The 14,899-nt window shown below is 43.6% G+C and overlaps 1 protein-coding gene across 1 annotated transcript; it reads right to left on the bottom strand.

The window, feature by feature from the left end:
- Positions 1-390: 390 nt before the first annotated feature.
- Positions 391-13,953, bottom strand: fntb (farnesyltransferase, CAAX box, beta). Its single transcript, XM_035144108.2, has 12 exons — positions 13,735-13,953; positions 12,900-12,964; positions 10,009-10,081; positions 9,659-9,750; positions 7,135-7,281; positions 6,461-6,544; positions 5,414-5,500; positions 5,184-5,313; positions 2,339-2,471; positions 2,021-2,132; positions 1,739-1,853; positions 391-845 (listed from the first exon to the last, which is right to left on the bottom strand). Exons 1-12 carry the CDS (start codon positions 13,831-13,833, stop codon positions 690-692), a joined length of 1,293 nt encoding a protein of 430 aa, XP_034999999.1. The 5' UTR covers positions 13,834-13,953; the 3' UTR covers positions 391-689.
- Between the last annotated feature and the right edge of the window lie 946 nt (positions 13,954-14,899).

The raw sequence follows: 14,899 nt of genomic DNA, 5'->3' as shown, positions 1-14,899 counted from the left end.
TTCAACAGGTGCAAAAAGAGGAAACAAAACAAAGTATCGTCAGAACATTAATATTTAATAAAAGCAAACTTTCAATATCATTTTCAGAAATTGACTAAGAATTAGAACTTGAATTAGACCCAGATTAAAAAGTCCTTTTGTCTGATTATGGGCTAAAAAATAAAGTATAGAATGTTTGAAGTATTTTGTTTGTTAAAGGTTTATTTTATTAGTCTAAATTACTGGACTCCACCCAAACAATATATAAAACTAAACCTGTTTTCTCAGTTGAAGCCTCAGTCCTGCTTTCAGTGAGTTCTTGGTATAAAACAACTATTTAAACTATTGTATGTTAAGTGAGTGATATTTAACCAACACATTCAGAAGTTCACAAATCATTTAACACCGTGATGAGAAGTGCTATAGAAAGTTTTATTAACGTCTTGTCACAATGAAACCGAACAAGTTTCACTTTTTATTTCAGAGAATGAAAAGAGCAAGCAAAAACAAATCAGCTGTATGCGAAGCCGCCCACACAACTGTGGAGCTTCGGCTCGGAACACCTCCTAAACTCCGGCTCCGGTGTTCGCCGAAGGTCCGTTATCCTGCCGGGTCCCGGGCTCGTCCACCCTCAGACCTGAGTGCGTCGCTTGCTGGTTCGAGTCCTTTTTACCTGGTTCACGTGCAGTGACGTCTCCACAGGGGACGAGCTAGGACTGAGGGTCAGCTGATGCGGAGGCGGGGTCTGACGGCCCGTCGGCGGCTCCGGGCCGCCTGTTGTCCTCGGGGACAGGAAGCCGGTGAAAGTGCTGCAGAGCCCGAGCCACTTTGTCAGGACAGATATTGTAAATGGGATGAGTCGGAGCCTGCAGCGAGAAAACACGAGATTCATTTGACCATAGTTTATTTATACATCTACTTTACTCCTGTCCCTGCACTTCATTCATTATTATCATATAATAATTACTGGAATTTATTGAGCAGCTTTAAAAAGGAACCAACGGCTGCTTTACTGGAAATTAAATCTTCCCATGTGATAAAGAAACGAGGTCAACACATGAGGCTTGTGACAGAATGATATCATCCAGTACTGGTATAATAATACACAAAATGAAACCACTGGATGTGTTGTTCACATCCTCAAATTTAACCCCACGTCATTTGTCTTATTTCAGTTACTTCACTTTTCTACTTCAACCAACGTCAGACAGGGAGATTTACATCACAGCAAATGACAAAGCCAACAAAGTCTTGGTGTGAGGCTGAGCTTTGGGATCGATGTAACTGCAAAACCAGGAAGTGTCTTCCTGCTGTTTTCAGTCCATTACACCGCCACTGGCTGAGGCGTCGTATTTAGCAGACAAACAAGAATCTTCTCCCAACATGCGGCAATTAGCTTCACGTGAAAACCAGTTTACCAGCTCGTAACAGACAGTTTAACGTCACAGAGTGAAACGTCGAACCCAAGTTGACCAAATCTCCTGCTGCTAAATATTTAAAAATGAAACCCAGCCTAATTCCAGGATTAATTCATATAAAAAGGAACCATGTTGTATTATTATCGGCATGGAATTTTAAAATCATTGTATGATAAACAGCTCAGTTAAGGAAGTGGTGAGAAGTTCTGGTTATAATGCTGGAGATTTGTTCAGCGGTTACCAGGGTCTCCTTCGTTGTTTCCTGAAAATAATCGGATCTAACAAATGTAGTGAATGACTCCTCCCTCATCCCCCCCCCCCTCCTCCCGTCCCCTCCTCACCAGTCTGTTCTCCTCCCTGCCGACGATCATCTCACGATGGAGGTCCATGTTTCCAAAGTGCTGAGCTACGGAGAGGCCGCTCAGGCAGTAACACGTGTGGTAGAAATCTCTGGATCTGGACACGGTGGAAAAAAATAAATAATACAGACGGGTGAAGTATGAATGATACGTCTGAGTAAAACCACGTTTAACACTATTAACAGCAGGGAGTGTGTGTGTGTGTGTGTTGCTGGCGTTAATGCGTGGCGGCGTGTGTGTGTGTCCAGATGGTGTGGTACTGACTTGCCAGGCTTATCCAGAAGGCCCCCTGTTGGGTTCTGACAGCAGAGGAGGATGTACTCCTGCAAGGCCTGCTGCTCAAACATCCACCGCTGCCGACTCAGCTCCGACTCTCCTGCACACACACACACACACACACACACACCATTCATCAACACAAAACTCAGGACCACGACAAACATGGACACACACATCGGGACATCTGAGGCTCAGGAGGTCTTGGTTTCTAAAAACACGGTTTGAGGAAACATCTGAGGGTTTTTTCAGCAGTTCTTTCCTCTAGTGTGTGATTTAGTTTTTCGTGTGCGTCTTGTCTCGTACCTTCTTTGAATAAGGCTCTGTGGAGAAGAGGGAGGAGTCCCGCCTGCCAGAAAGAGTAGCAGCCGTCCACAAGTTTATTACAGCGTCCCTGGAACCCTCCCTCGAACCGCATCTGCCTGCTGACCACCCACCGCTGAGGAGGACACACAACAAACACACGTTCAGCGTGAGCAGAAGAAACAGACGTCAGGTTTGAAATCATCTTTTGAACGAGGATGATGAACTGGGATCTCCTGGTCCACAGCTGGAACTCCACAGGATCACGCAGGACCAGAGGAGGAGACGTGGAGGAGAGGATGAAGTAAAGTGAAGCAGCAGATAAAGAATTTGTAGTATTGTCACCATGGAAACCCCGCAGTCTGCTCAGCTCAGCTCGGATCAAGTAATTATGGGATATTTAAGAGCAGCTGGGGTGTATTCTGTTCTCTGCAGCAGAGGGAGGACAATGTTTAGCTTATTAACGTCAGTGCGGGGATTCATCTCGGCCACTGAGGAGTTTCAGTTGAAGAGTTAAACAAAGAGCAGGAGGTGGAGGAGGTGCAGCCGCAGCACCGGGTTCTCCAGGCTCCGCCGGGGAGAGAGAAGTAAACTCAAAGGGAACACACTTCATAAATATGCATCCAAGTCTGTTTTTAGGTTCAACCTGGCACTCGCATATTTTGCACAAAGTAAAACACGCAAGAACTGGAGTAGAGCGCGTGCCTCTGCCAACCGACCCCCCCGTGAAACCACTTTCAAATTCCACTAGATCTGCACTTTTTATTTGGATCTGCACCAAACTGTACAAACACAGATATCAGTCCCTAAACCGGCCGGATTCTTTAAATCAAAATCAACTTTTTAGGTTTTTAACAGTCAAAAAAACGTTCTGTAGTTTTTGCAGGTTTGCTCTCGTCTCTGCTCGTCTCTGCTCTGTTGACACTCATCCCTGAAAATGGAAATACAACAAGGCGACATGAATCCGACAGTTGTCATCAATTGAATCTGTTCGACACTAATGATTAATTCATTATCGCGGAGATGGAAACAGGAGCTGCTTTAATGCAGCGTGACTCCTCCGACATCGGCAGAGATCTGATTCTGTTCCAAATCAAACGCTGCGTAATTTCACGGAGGCAAAATGCTTCCTCCAAAAATATGAATGCATCTGGAACATTCAATATCGATGTGCGGATATAAACCAGATATTAAAGTTAGTGCTTTAAAACGTTTCCACATTTTACCCATTTAATTTAAATGTTTTTCTTGCTACAATAACCAAAAGTAGTTGTAGTTTAATTTTCATTTCAGCCACCCTGAACATAAAAGACTGCTCCTCTGCTCCGCGCGGTGCGACAGCTTTATTTCATGTTCAGTCGAGCTGCTGTAGATATCCTCGACCCGGTGTCGACTTACAGCCTCGGCCGCGCCCACCGGCAGCCACCTCCGCCCCACCTGGCACCTCCCAGCTCCTCTGACACTCGGGTCAAACCACAGAGACAGGAATCCATATGCTGGGGGTCTCACGGGGACGCCCTGTGACACGGGACACCTCAGAGGACCTGCTCCTGTTAACCTGTGACACTGATGTGTTTCAACAGAGCTACAGAGACACTGTTTAAAAGGAGGAGCGGGTTTTTCCAGCCTGTTACTGTGTGAGGGAAACAGGCCTCATGCAAATTCACTGGTAACAGTCAGATGGCAGCTGCTGATTGATGTAGAAGCTTAGATTGGAACTATACCATCACCGTAGACCATAGACTTCATATAAACATGTATATTTGTACTTCATCCTATTGAATGAAAATAAATTTTTAGAAATTTTTACATTTTAACCGATTTCTAAGGGAATAGTTAATTGATCTTGATGAAAACTGGCCTGTTTAGGCCTGTTTAGGTGCAGATCCACATAGAAACCTGGATCTAGCGGATTTAGGAGAGTAGATGTATTTAAGCTGCAGTAAGTTAACAAATAGACTAGAAACCTGCAGCGAGCACGAATGTGAAGCTATATATATATAAAGTTTATATGCATCTACGATAGTTTTAGAACTTGGTCCACACAGGACCGATTTGGTGCAGATGTGAAGGGACTGTTCAGAGCTGGATGTGTCATATCTTCCTGGAGAATCTCTGCTGCACACGTTGCCAAAAGAAACAGAACCGGACTCTGAAGGGAAGCTGTGTTTCTCCTTTCAATAGGAGCTGTTAAACATGCCGAGGGCTCGACCGTCAGTGACACACTATCTCTCTTTATTTCCAGATGACCTTAAGCTTCGTGTCAACAAGCATCTGCTGCTGCTGCTGCGCCTCCAGAGCTCCTGCTCGGATCCCTTCACTTTTCTGGAAGCAGCCAAATGACAAGTGAATCTCCCTATGGAGATAAAACACCATTTCCCACCGGTCACAACAAAAGCCACTGTTGTAAAACTGATGGAGAAAAGTGCAGAGACAACTCAAATGAAGTAATGTCAAGTTTCTGCTTGAAGCTCCAGATCCAACAGGTGGTTAGAGACAGAAACTTATCTCTTAGTTCGCTCGTGTCAGGTTTCTGATTAAATCTTGTGTTCACCGGGCGTTGTGAGTCCTTTTTCTTCAGGAAATCTCGCTCCGGGTCATAACATTATGTTCTTATTTTATCACATCCATGTTTCCGTGTTTCTGCTCTGTCCCCTGCAGCCGCACATAACAGAGATATTACTTCAGCACAAAGGCTCTGCTGTGACTTATTCTGATTCGTCCTTTTTTTGTGTTTAGGCTTCAGGCTAAATAATACCTGATGCTTCTCTGTGTTTTATGTAATTTGAATGCTTCCTTTTGTTTAATACCCTTAAATAAAATGCTCCAAAAAAGGGGGTTTGCTCACCAGCAAGGCTTTGAGATCCAGCATGTGTTCTTTGCCCAGGATGACGAGGGCGGCCGTGCCACAGAACGAGTAGCCGCCATGGGCCTCCAGACCTGGAACTCCGCTTAGACCCCCCTCCCAGTTCTGACACCTGGACACAGAGGAACCAGTCACTAAACACAATCCTTGATTACAGAGAAACAGAGGAACAGAGTCTTCTTATAATAACCTGATGTAATGGTGAGTTGTACCTGAGGATCCAGGTGGTCGTGTCCTCGAACAGATTCGGTGTGAGGATGTTTGTGAGCGACGCCACAGAAGCTGCACAGTACGCGCTCCTGCGAGAGGAAAGAGAAACACAGGCGTGTTGTTGGAGGTGAACACGGAGGGATGTGGCTGAGCAGGACGTCTGCGCTTCCTACACCTTCACAGGATCTTATAAAACAAAGCTTTAAAGTATTCGCTCTGTCCTAGAGATCATTGTCTAGAGGCGATGTAGCTGGTATGACCATAGACTGTATGGGGGTACAGCGGGTCGTCCACTAACCAGAAGGTTGGTGGTTTGATTCCTGTCTCCCCCAGTACGCATGTTATACGAACGTGAATCTTTAAAAGACCCGTATTCTGGCTGTTTACAGGCTCATACTTTCAATTTGGGGGTCTAGTAGAAAAGATGTACATGTTGTTATGTTGAAAACATGCATGACTTGTCTCATACAACCACAGTGTGTGTAGTAGTTTCATGGGAATGGACAGTTTCTCATACAATTATGACTTTACTTCTGAAATATCTGACTTCTTCTTCCTGTAATAGGCCCTAATACTCACATCTTAAATAACACACAGTGGCAGCAGACCATTAATTGGCTGGCAACAGATAACAGAGCAAAAGAGTAACTGACGTCTGAGGTTCTTTGTGAAAACATAAGACGATAATAACCACATCCACTGAGTAACTGAAATAATATAAATCCTGGCTGATGCAACAGAGATGTGGGTATTTCTCCTCTTTTCTATCAAGAGGAACAAAAGTGCATTAATAATTCAAAAGGAAAGAAAGAGGCAACATCATTTTTTAAAATTGTCCCACTTATCGGACGTGAATAATCACAGAGAAAATTCAGCAGTAAAATATTTTGGCTGCTGTACAAATGTTGTTAATAAATAATGTCTTATTTCTGTATGTATTTCATCCTCTCTAGTTTCTCTCTGGTCTAAAGCAAATGCTACATTGGAACAAGGCTTAGAAGGAAGAGAAGAGAGGCTGGAGGAGGCAGTTTCCTCTTCTGGCTTCTCACCTGATATCCACCTCGCCTCCAACGTGCATCACAAACGAGCCATCTGGCTGCTTCACTGACCAGAGGAAATCTAGCAGCTTCTCCCTGGAGGAGAGGGAAAGAGGGAGATAGAGAGGGAGAGGAAAGAGGGAGAGAGGGGGGGAGGGGCGATTAGGAAGAAAAGGAGGAGGAGATATACGGTGAAAACCAGAGAGAAGGAGGGGGGGAAGATATCGGATGGAGGGAAAGAGATAAGGCAGAGGAGAAGAAGAGGGAGGGGTTTGCAGAGTGGAATTGTGTCAGTGCTGCAAATTTAATAATGGGGGCTGATGCAAATTCGGCTGCTGTTTACAGCTGCTTCATATCAATGAAACAGGAGCAGAAACACTAGAAGCTTCACTCAGATGGTTACATACGTGTAAATACAGAGAAAATGAAATCATGCGTCTGTGATACACATGGTTGTAATTAGCGTCCGGTTAACTTCATTCTTCTAAGAGGTTTATTTAATGTTCTGCAACCGTAACAAAGTCATAGTCACTGTAATGTAGCACTGCATAAAAATACAATTACACAGAAGAAGGTTTAACAGCATCAATTAATAAATCAATTTCAAATATAACGCTGCTACTAGTTAAAAGATTTGAAATGTAAATATGGTTTTCATGACAGTGGGTGTGTGACCAGGGCCTTACCTGTCTATAACACTATAGGACTCTTCTGTGCCGATGATGCAGAGGGCGTTGACGGCAGCGTAGGTGGGGGCGAGGTGGGCGTGCTGCCCTGGTCCCCCGGCGAAACCGCCCGTGGGCGTCTGACACCGAGCCAGGAACTGACACACGCTGGAGAGACAAGGGCAGGAGCTTATGACATCAGGTGCTCAGAGAGACACCATAATGCAGAAGAGAGCGGTGGAATGAAAACACTAAAATATCAGATAACAAATATGTCCAACAGTTTTCAGTTATGTACTTGTTGACTAAAGGCTAATTTATGCTCAACATTAGATATATATTCAGAAATGGGACGGAGCCTTCTGTGCGTATTTCGCGTTCATTTCGTGCACGTCTCCTGACAGAAACTCAGAAACTCGACTCTGTGATTCCCCCTAGTGGCTGCATTTCTTCACAACCATGCCAACGTAAAGGACACATGTGGGGGGGTATGTGAGGAGTGACGGGTACATCGTTTGAATCGCACGTCTCTTTATTCATTTGTAAAGGCAACATAAATGAGCCTTAAAGGGATTTAAGTTTGTTTATTGTGTAACCAATGTGTTGACAGTGTAAACATCAAACCCAATCCCATGTGGGTTCGTTCACACACCAGAGCATCTCATCTCATCCGGAAACCGTCAGTGGGATCAGCTTGAATCATCCAACGAGACATTTGGGTGCACGGTGCATTATAAGTCTGGAAGTAGCCATTAGAAGATGGTAAACTGTGGCCTTAAAGGGAGGCACATTAATCAGAGAGGCTGTGACCTTCAAACAATGACTGACTGGAATTAAAGGGCCCAGAACGTGACTTCCCCCGTGTCATCACACCACCACCACCACCACCACCACCACCACCAGCACCAGCACCACTACCACCAGCACCACCACCACTACCACCAGCACCACCACCACTACCACCAGCACCACCACCACCACCACCACCACCACCACCAGCTCCAGGACTGTTGACACAAGGCAGGTTGGATCCATGGACTCGAGCTGCTGTTGCCAAACTCTGATCCGACCATCTGCAGCCTCAGCAGAAATCCAGACTGAGCATTAGGTTGTTGAACCTGTGTCCCGCAATTTTTGTCAAAACTCGTAAAGGCAAGGCCTCGATACAGCGGCTCAGTTTATAATCTCATTCCAGTAGCTCAGACCTGCAGAGTGACACAATAAATCGAACACCACAGTGTCAGTTCCTTGTATCTGATGTGGCAGCGAGCGCAGAGCATCTCAGCCTCAGCTTCCTGTCTTTCCAGCCTCCGTGCACAAAGCTGCTTCTCTCACAAACGTCTTCCTCATCCGCTGCCTCGGAGGAATCACACCACCGAGAGCAAACCTACATCAAATTACAATCCTACGTGAACTTTGGCCAACCAGTCCGGTGCCAGTTCTGACCTGAGAACAGTGCACATTTCACGGGACAGAGAGAAGTCGGTTGTGGGTTGCCTTGTTCCAAATTCTTGAACGGGGCCTGCGTGTGCGTGTGCGTGTGTGTGTGTGTGTGCGTGTGCGCACACGGGATTCACGTTGGAGCTGGGCAGTGCCAGCCGGTGTGTTGGCAAACCTCACAGTAATAATGAGAGTGTGGGCTGGCAGCCTGGCATCGCTGTGCACTACCGGGGGTTTGCAGAGTGTTACTTTCGACTGGCAGTATTTAAAATCAGGTGACATTCTGGTGGCCATGACAGCGACACTGTGTGAAGTCACGGCTGCAGCAACACGTCGGCAATACTACACCGGATCATTCCGCTCAAAGCCGCCATCACTGCTCTTTATTACAAAATCAGTCATGAAAACTAGAATATTAAATCCCTGGCTTCTTACATCAACTCTGAGACTTTTGTCAGTGTCGATTTCAGAGGAAAGTTAATAAAGGAAACAACAGGGGAAAGAAATGATTGATGGGTTTGATACAGTGCCTGAAGTACGTAATGTGGCCAGATGCTCTCTTTTATACCGTTTCTGTAGAGTGAAACAGCTTTTCTAAGAAACATGATGTTAATATGATGTTTCCAAGTTCAAACTACACAGCCTTTTACCAGGAGAAATCCCCTCACTGATCTCAAAACAATGTTAAATCCCCCAAAAACCCGCAGGAGCAGAGACGCAGAGAATCTGAATGACTCCCCTGCTCTTCTGTGAGCAGGATGACGCATCGAGCAGGAGGAGAGGTGCATTACTGAGTAAGAACCCGTCCGAGCCGGAGAGGAAACTACCCGAGCCCGACCCGACATGTAGCTTCACCACCTTCACCTCCTCCTGCGCTCGGAGTGGCTTCAGTTGTCGCAGACTGATATTTTTTCAAAGATAATTTAGATGTAGCTGCTGCTCCTTATTATCTGTCGACATCTTTGCAATGTGGGAGCAGGTGCTTTTCCCCGTGCGATGCTGATTAATAATAGAAGATATTTGACAATGCGCAGGCTTTATTTCTCCCTTGGTAGCAGTTTAGTAGTCGAGTACGAGTCTGTGTGTTTGTATGCGTGTGACTCACTCGGAGGCGACAGCAGAGGGAATTGGCTCCTCGAGCAACTCCAGACTGTGAAGAATCCAGAAGCAAAGCCACGGTCTGCTGGCATCCAGACACTGACACACACCATGAGACAGTTCATCAGCAATAACAGGAGCAGATCAGTTAGTTACAGGCAGAGATAAAAGGAAAATAAGCAATGTAACACATGGAAAAATATCAATCCACTAATTTTCAATGGTTGGTAAACACATAATCATGTTTAATGTTTATAACACAAACAAAGTCTTTTACATTTTACATAATGTGTGTGTCATCAGGGTTTACAATACACAACAGATGTTTCTTTGCTTGCTGGAAGTGTGATGTCATACCTCGTAAGCATCCGATAAATGACGTAAGCCCTTCTTGAGATACTGGTAGTGCTGTTCCCGCAACAACGTTGGTCTGAGGAAACAAGAAGAGGAGAGAAATATAAATCTCAAATATGTAGCAGGTAAAAGAATCATCTGAGAAACACTCGCTCGTCTCCTTGTAGAAATGAAACGATGATAAGCTCAGTTAACACAGTGGTAGGATTGTTTTTGTTATATAACATATAAATTGACGTCATAATACTCCAGGTATGGAAAAATTGAAAAATAGTTTTATGTTTCAAGCAATTTGACAATTCTTTTGCCACTAAACACTGTAATGCTGCCATTTATATGAAATTATTGTGTTTCGTTTTAAATTTTTGTATATGTAAAAACATGGGTCTGTGGACATGTATGTATTTTTTCTAAACAGGAAAAACTCAAACAAAATGTTGATAATTATAAAAATAGTTCAGTTTCTTCAAAAGTTAATCAAGTGTATGAGTAAGAAACAATAATTAATGTATGAGCCTCTTTCACACCCTATTCTCTGCAGCACAGGAGCATCAGAGAAACGTTCATCTGCATCTGTAGCTCTGAGCGAGTGTAAATGTGTCAGTGAGTCAAAGGCAGATGACGATCCCTCCCTCCTTCACCAGTTCTATTCGCCGCCTGCTCTTTGCACACAGCGTTCGCTGCCATGATTGTAATTACATCCTACCTACACAGGGTTAGTCACAGATTGCTGCTCGCACGTTACCCAGCATCAGTTCTGCAACACAACCATCAGGACCAGTGCTAAGCAGCTGAAAGGCCCGGGGCCGCCCTCAGCGGTCATGTGAATCAGATGAGGACTCAGCTCGGCTGTTTAAATGCTGAGGGCAGACGGGGCTGCAGGCGAGTGTGCGGGTGAATTAAACCTGTAATCTGAGTCTCAAGCTGAACAGAGGAAGCATCTGGAAAAGTGAAAAGAGAACAGGAAAAAACAAAACACCTCAACTTCTTACTAAGCCCAAGAAGACGGAGCACATTGCTGCCGTCTTCCCTGAACCATCTGGCTCCTTCATTCTGTTAGAACTGATTTTAATGTCATTTTAATTACCTGCAAAGCTTTTAATGGGTTCACTCCTGTGCATCTCTGACCTTTTAATACCCTATCAGCCCCGAAAAGCCCCGAGATGCTCGAAAGCCGATCCTCTGATCGCACCTTCAGCACGAAAACAAATAACTAATAAGAGGGAGAACTTACAACACACTTTTACTGGAAGACTTTAAATAAACCAATATTTCTATTAATCTATCCCTTGAACATATTTTATTAACTATTTTATATTATCAATTAAAGTGAATCATAAACTATATATCCCGGTAGGGTGAAAACATCAATGTAGGAAGTCATATTCTACAGCAAATATAACTGAGCAATTGTATGAATATGAATAAATGTAATCTGAAATGTTTTGTATCGTGTAGTCAAACTTCATCCTTGCATTTTTCCTTGTATTAATACAATCAGTGAACTTTCCTAAGCATGTGTGAAGGTGGAGTTTGAAATGTCATTGTAGTTAGAGAGGGCTGCTGGAATTAATTTAAATATGTTTAAGAAAAATCCAATGCTCGCCCTTTCTGAAATATTTGTGAATTCTGAATCAACCTTTGTTTTCAGCCAATTTAATCCTGAAGAACTTCAAGAGATTAAATAAAAAAGGCCTCAAACGAGACTTTTCTTTTTTTTACTTCTTTGTCATTAGAAGCACTTTTCTAAGGAGAAGTGGACCAATCAAAATTAATTGGCGAGTCTGCAGCTAAGACTTAGAAAAGCTACCTTCCATTCACCACTGCAATTATCCTCAAAACCTCCACTTCATTTAACTTCTACCCAATTGTTGAACGTTGACCTTTTCTCTCGTCTGCTGAACACGATCACAACCAAACACATGGATTCAACTGATTATTCAGTGCTTGATAAATTACATATCATGATGATAAACATTTCCCCACAGGCTGCAGTGCCGCTGACATTCAGGGGCCGAGCAGTTGTCATAGAAATGAGATGAGTCACCCCATTAACAGGGACCTGATGACAGATAGCAGCAGCAAAGCATGTGGGCTGATCAGCTCATCATTGAGATAACAGGCGTCGCACGTCTCCGTGCGGCCGTGACCGACTGGCAAACAGCAGGTGTTCTGTGAGCCGCAGCCAATCAGCAGGGTTCTGGGAAATGTTTCATAATAGCTGTTTGTTATGACAGCTCGATGAAAACACACGATCATCACCCACTATGTCACTTTCACGATATCTGACCACATTATCCTCTGTAGGGTTTGAAAATATGTGTTTGTCTGGGCTCAGTTTTGTATTCTACACTTTATAAAGACTTATAATCTACTGAATTGTGTTCAGGGCAATTTAATGTCCTGATTTCATATTATTATTGTACTAATATCAAACTGTACAGAGTCACATGTCTGAAGCAGCTTCATTTTCCACCTTCTACATATAAACAACACTGCGTTCCAGGCGAGTAGGTCCTGTGCTTGTGGTGTAATGAACCAGCCTCAAAAATTAATATTTGATTAATTTATACATGGCATTTAGTAAAGTGGTTCCCAAACTAGGGGTCTGACCTCCAGGGGGGGGATTATAATTAATTAGGAACAATTTAATTCCAGTAATTTAAAGAATCACAAAGGAGTATTTCCATCGTCACAACCATGTGAGAACTGGAAACGCCCAACAACAGGTTTTGCTTCATAGGAACAAAATTTGGAAAATCTAGTGCGTAAAGACCATGAGGTATAACGGGAGAAAAGGACTCAACATCAGTCTGTGTTTGTGTTTGATATAATTTGCTGTTTAAGGGATGAATCATGAGCTTCAGCGGCACGTTGCCCCTGTGAACACTTACTGTGGCAGGCTGTGTATCTGCTTGAAAACACTGATGACTTCTTCAATGCTGCTTTCCACTTTTTTCTAATGACAAGAGAAAGAAAGCGATAAGGAGTGTGAACAGTCACAATACAGTTTATCATCATAGAGCCCGACACACGTTAACACTGGTCGGTTGATAGGAATCGGACGATATGAGCCTTTGGTGCCTGTGTTTGCTGATATTAGAACTTTTATTTTGCAAGGGGAAAAGGATTCAGAAAAGGTTATGTTTTTTTTAATTCATGTTCTATTATTTTTGTTTTCTTTGTATTTATACTATATTTATTTACAACAAAGTTTATGGGTAACTATATATCAAGATTCAGTCAGATCCTAAAATAATAAAACTGCAGATTCATGGAGAATGGTAATAATACATTAATGCAGCTTTGGTAAAAATATTATTACACTTTTAAATATTAAAATTTACAACAAAAAACAATAGATATTATAATATGTTTCTATATGTGACTGTGGCCCCGGTTAAACTTACTTTTATTACATCTCCCACCCCCTGCTGTGTCCTGCTCTGCTAACAGCTAAGTTAATTTAAACGTAATCCCATTAAACCACAATGCTAACCACGGTGGGGTGGGAAACTCCCGGTTACTGGTCCCAGCGCGATGTGTTAATAACAGCACAATAACAATGTTTTCCACTGCAAGATCATTAACAGGCGAATAAAGTAGTTTTAAAAACAAGCGTGTGACAGTTGATCCGCTGTCACACGTTCCTCCTCAGGGGCGGAAAAAAAAAAAAGTCCAGTGCTAGCAGGCGTTAGCATTAGCATCACGAGCTAACGGAGCGTTCACCTGCTCCACGGAAGTCACGGTCTCCACCCCGTCGTCCGCGAACATCTCCGCGGCGTGGCCCTCGCCGAAGCACCGCAGTGGCGTGGTCACAGCGTCCATGATGGAGATGCTGGGGGACACCGGTGAGGATCCGTGGAGAAGCCGGAGCCGTTTGTTTTGATTGTTCGCTCACTTCCACTTCCGGTTCAAGTCGGAGTGGGGCGGAAGCTGCGCGCACGCCCTCTACGGCAGCTCCGGAGGGACAGACTGCAGATTTTCACAGTAACGCCATTGTATTGTTTTCTAAAATTTAACACGTGGTTACGAGTGTGTGCACGTGCACTAAGGCCTGTCCCCGTGTTTTATTTCATCCTTGTTCCTTCCACGTGGAAGCGGAAATGAAACCAGTCGTTTTATTTCAAGTCAAGTCGAACGAACACAAACATAAACATAACGGATGTGGTGTTTTTCTGCTCTTCAAAATAAACCCTCAGGTTAAAACCCTGCCCCGTAACAATGGCACAGTTACCTTGTTTGTTTAACCTAAAGTCCCCAGTGGGCCCCTGTTGCCTTCAAGTTCCCATTAAGTGCAGGTGCAGAGAGGACAATGCAACCAGTACTGATAAACCTACCTGTCCTTCAGTCTGTGGTCATCTCATGGGCCAACATTTCATATTGGGCAATACAGAAAACCAAAGTTGATAGTAATAAAGCATAAAATTCACAATGTATGCATTGGAACTTGATTTCAACACATCGATTTTCAACAAAATGGTTCCAGAACAAATCATCAATTGATTAAATCACCAGAAACTAATAAACAAACAGTTACTCAATTAGTCTCTGGGGGTTTTGAATCCCCAGAGGCTCCAGTGCCTCAGAATAACCGCTCATACTTAGATTACAAGTTTTACAAGTGGGTAAAAGTGGATTTTATAAAGTAATAGGAGCACATAGGGCAGACTAAGCACTATGACCTTATTTCAAGGCCCCATCCTGTAGATGTTATCACCATTATATACTTATACATCCATATATCCTATCTATATATATTATATCCTTTTAGTATTTAGTGTGTGCTTGCAAGGTACATTTTACAACAGGAAATTATACTTGTTACTTTTGAAAACAAATATCTAATTCACTCATTCCAAATGTATACATAGGGCCCATATTTAATTTTGGC

The sequence above is a fragment of the Hippoglossus stenolepis genome, chromosome 20 (genome assembly GCF_022539355.2).
Source record: "Hippoglossus stenolepis isolate QCI-W04-F060 chromosome 20, HSTE1.2, whole genome shotgun sequence".
Lineage (NCBI taxonomy): Eukaryota > Metazoa > Chordata > Actinopteri > Pleuronectiformes > Pleuronectidae > Hippoglossus > Hippoglossus stenolepis.
The sequence above is the reverse complement of the archived record's forward strand: the minus strand, read 5'-3'. Positions and strand labels throughout refer to the sequence as shown.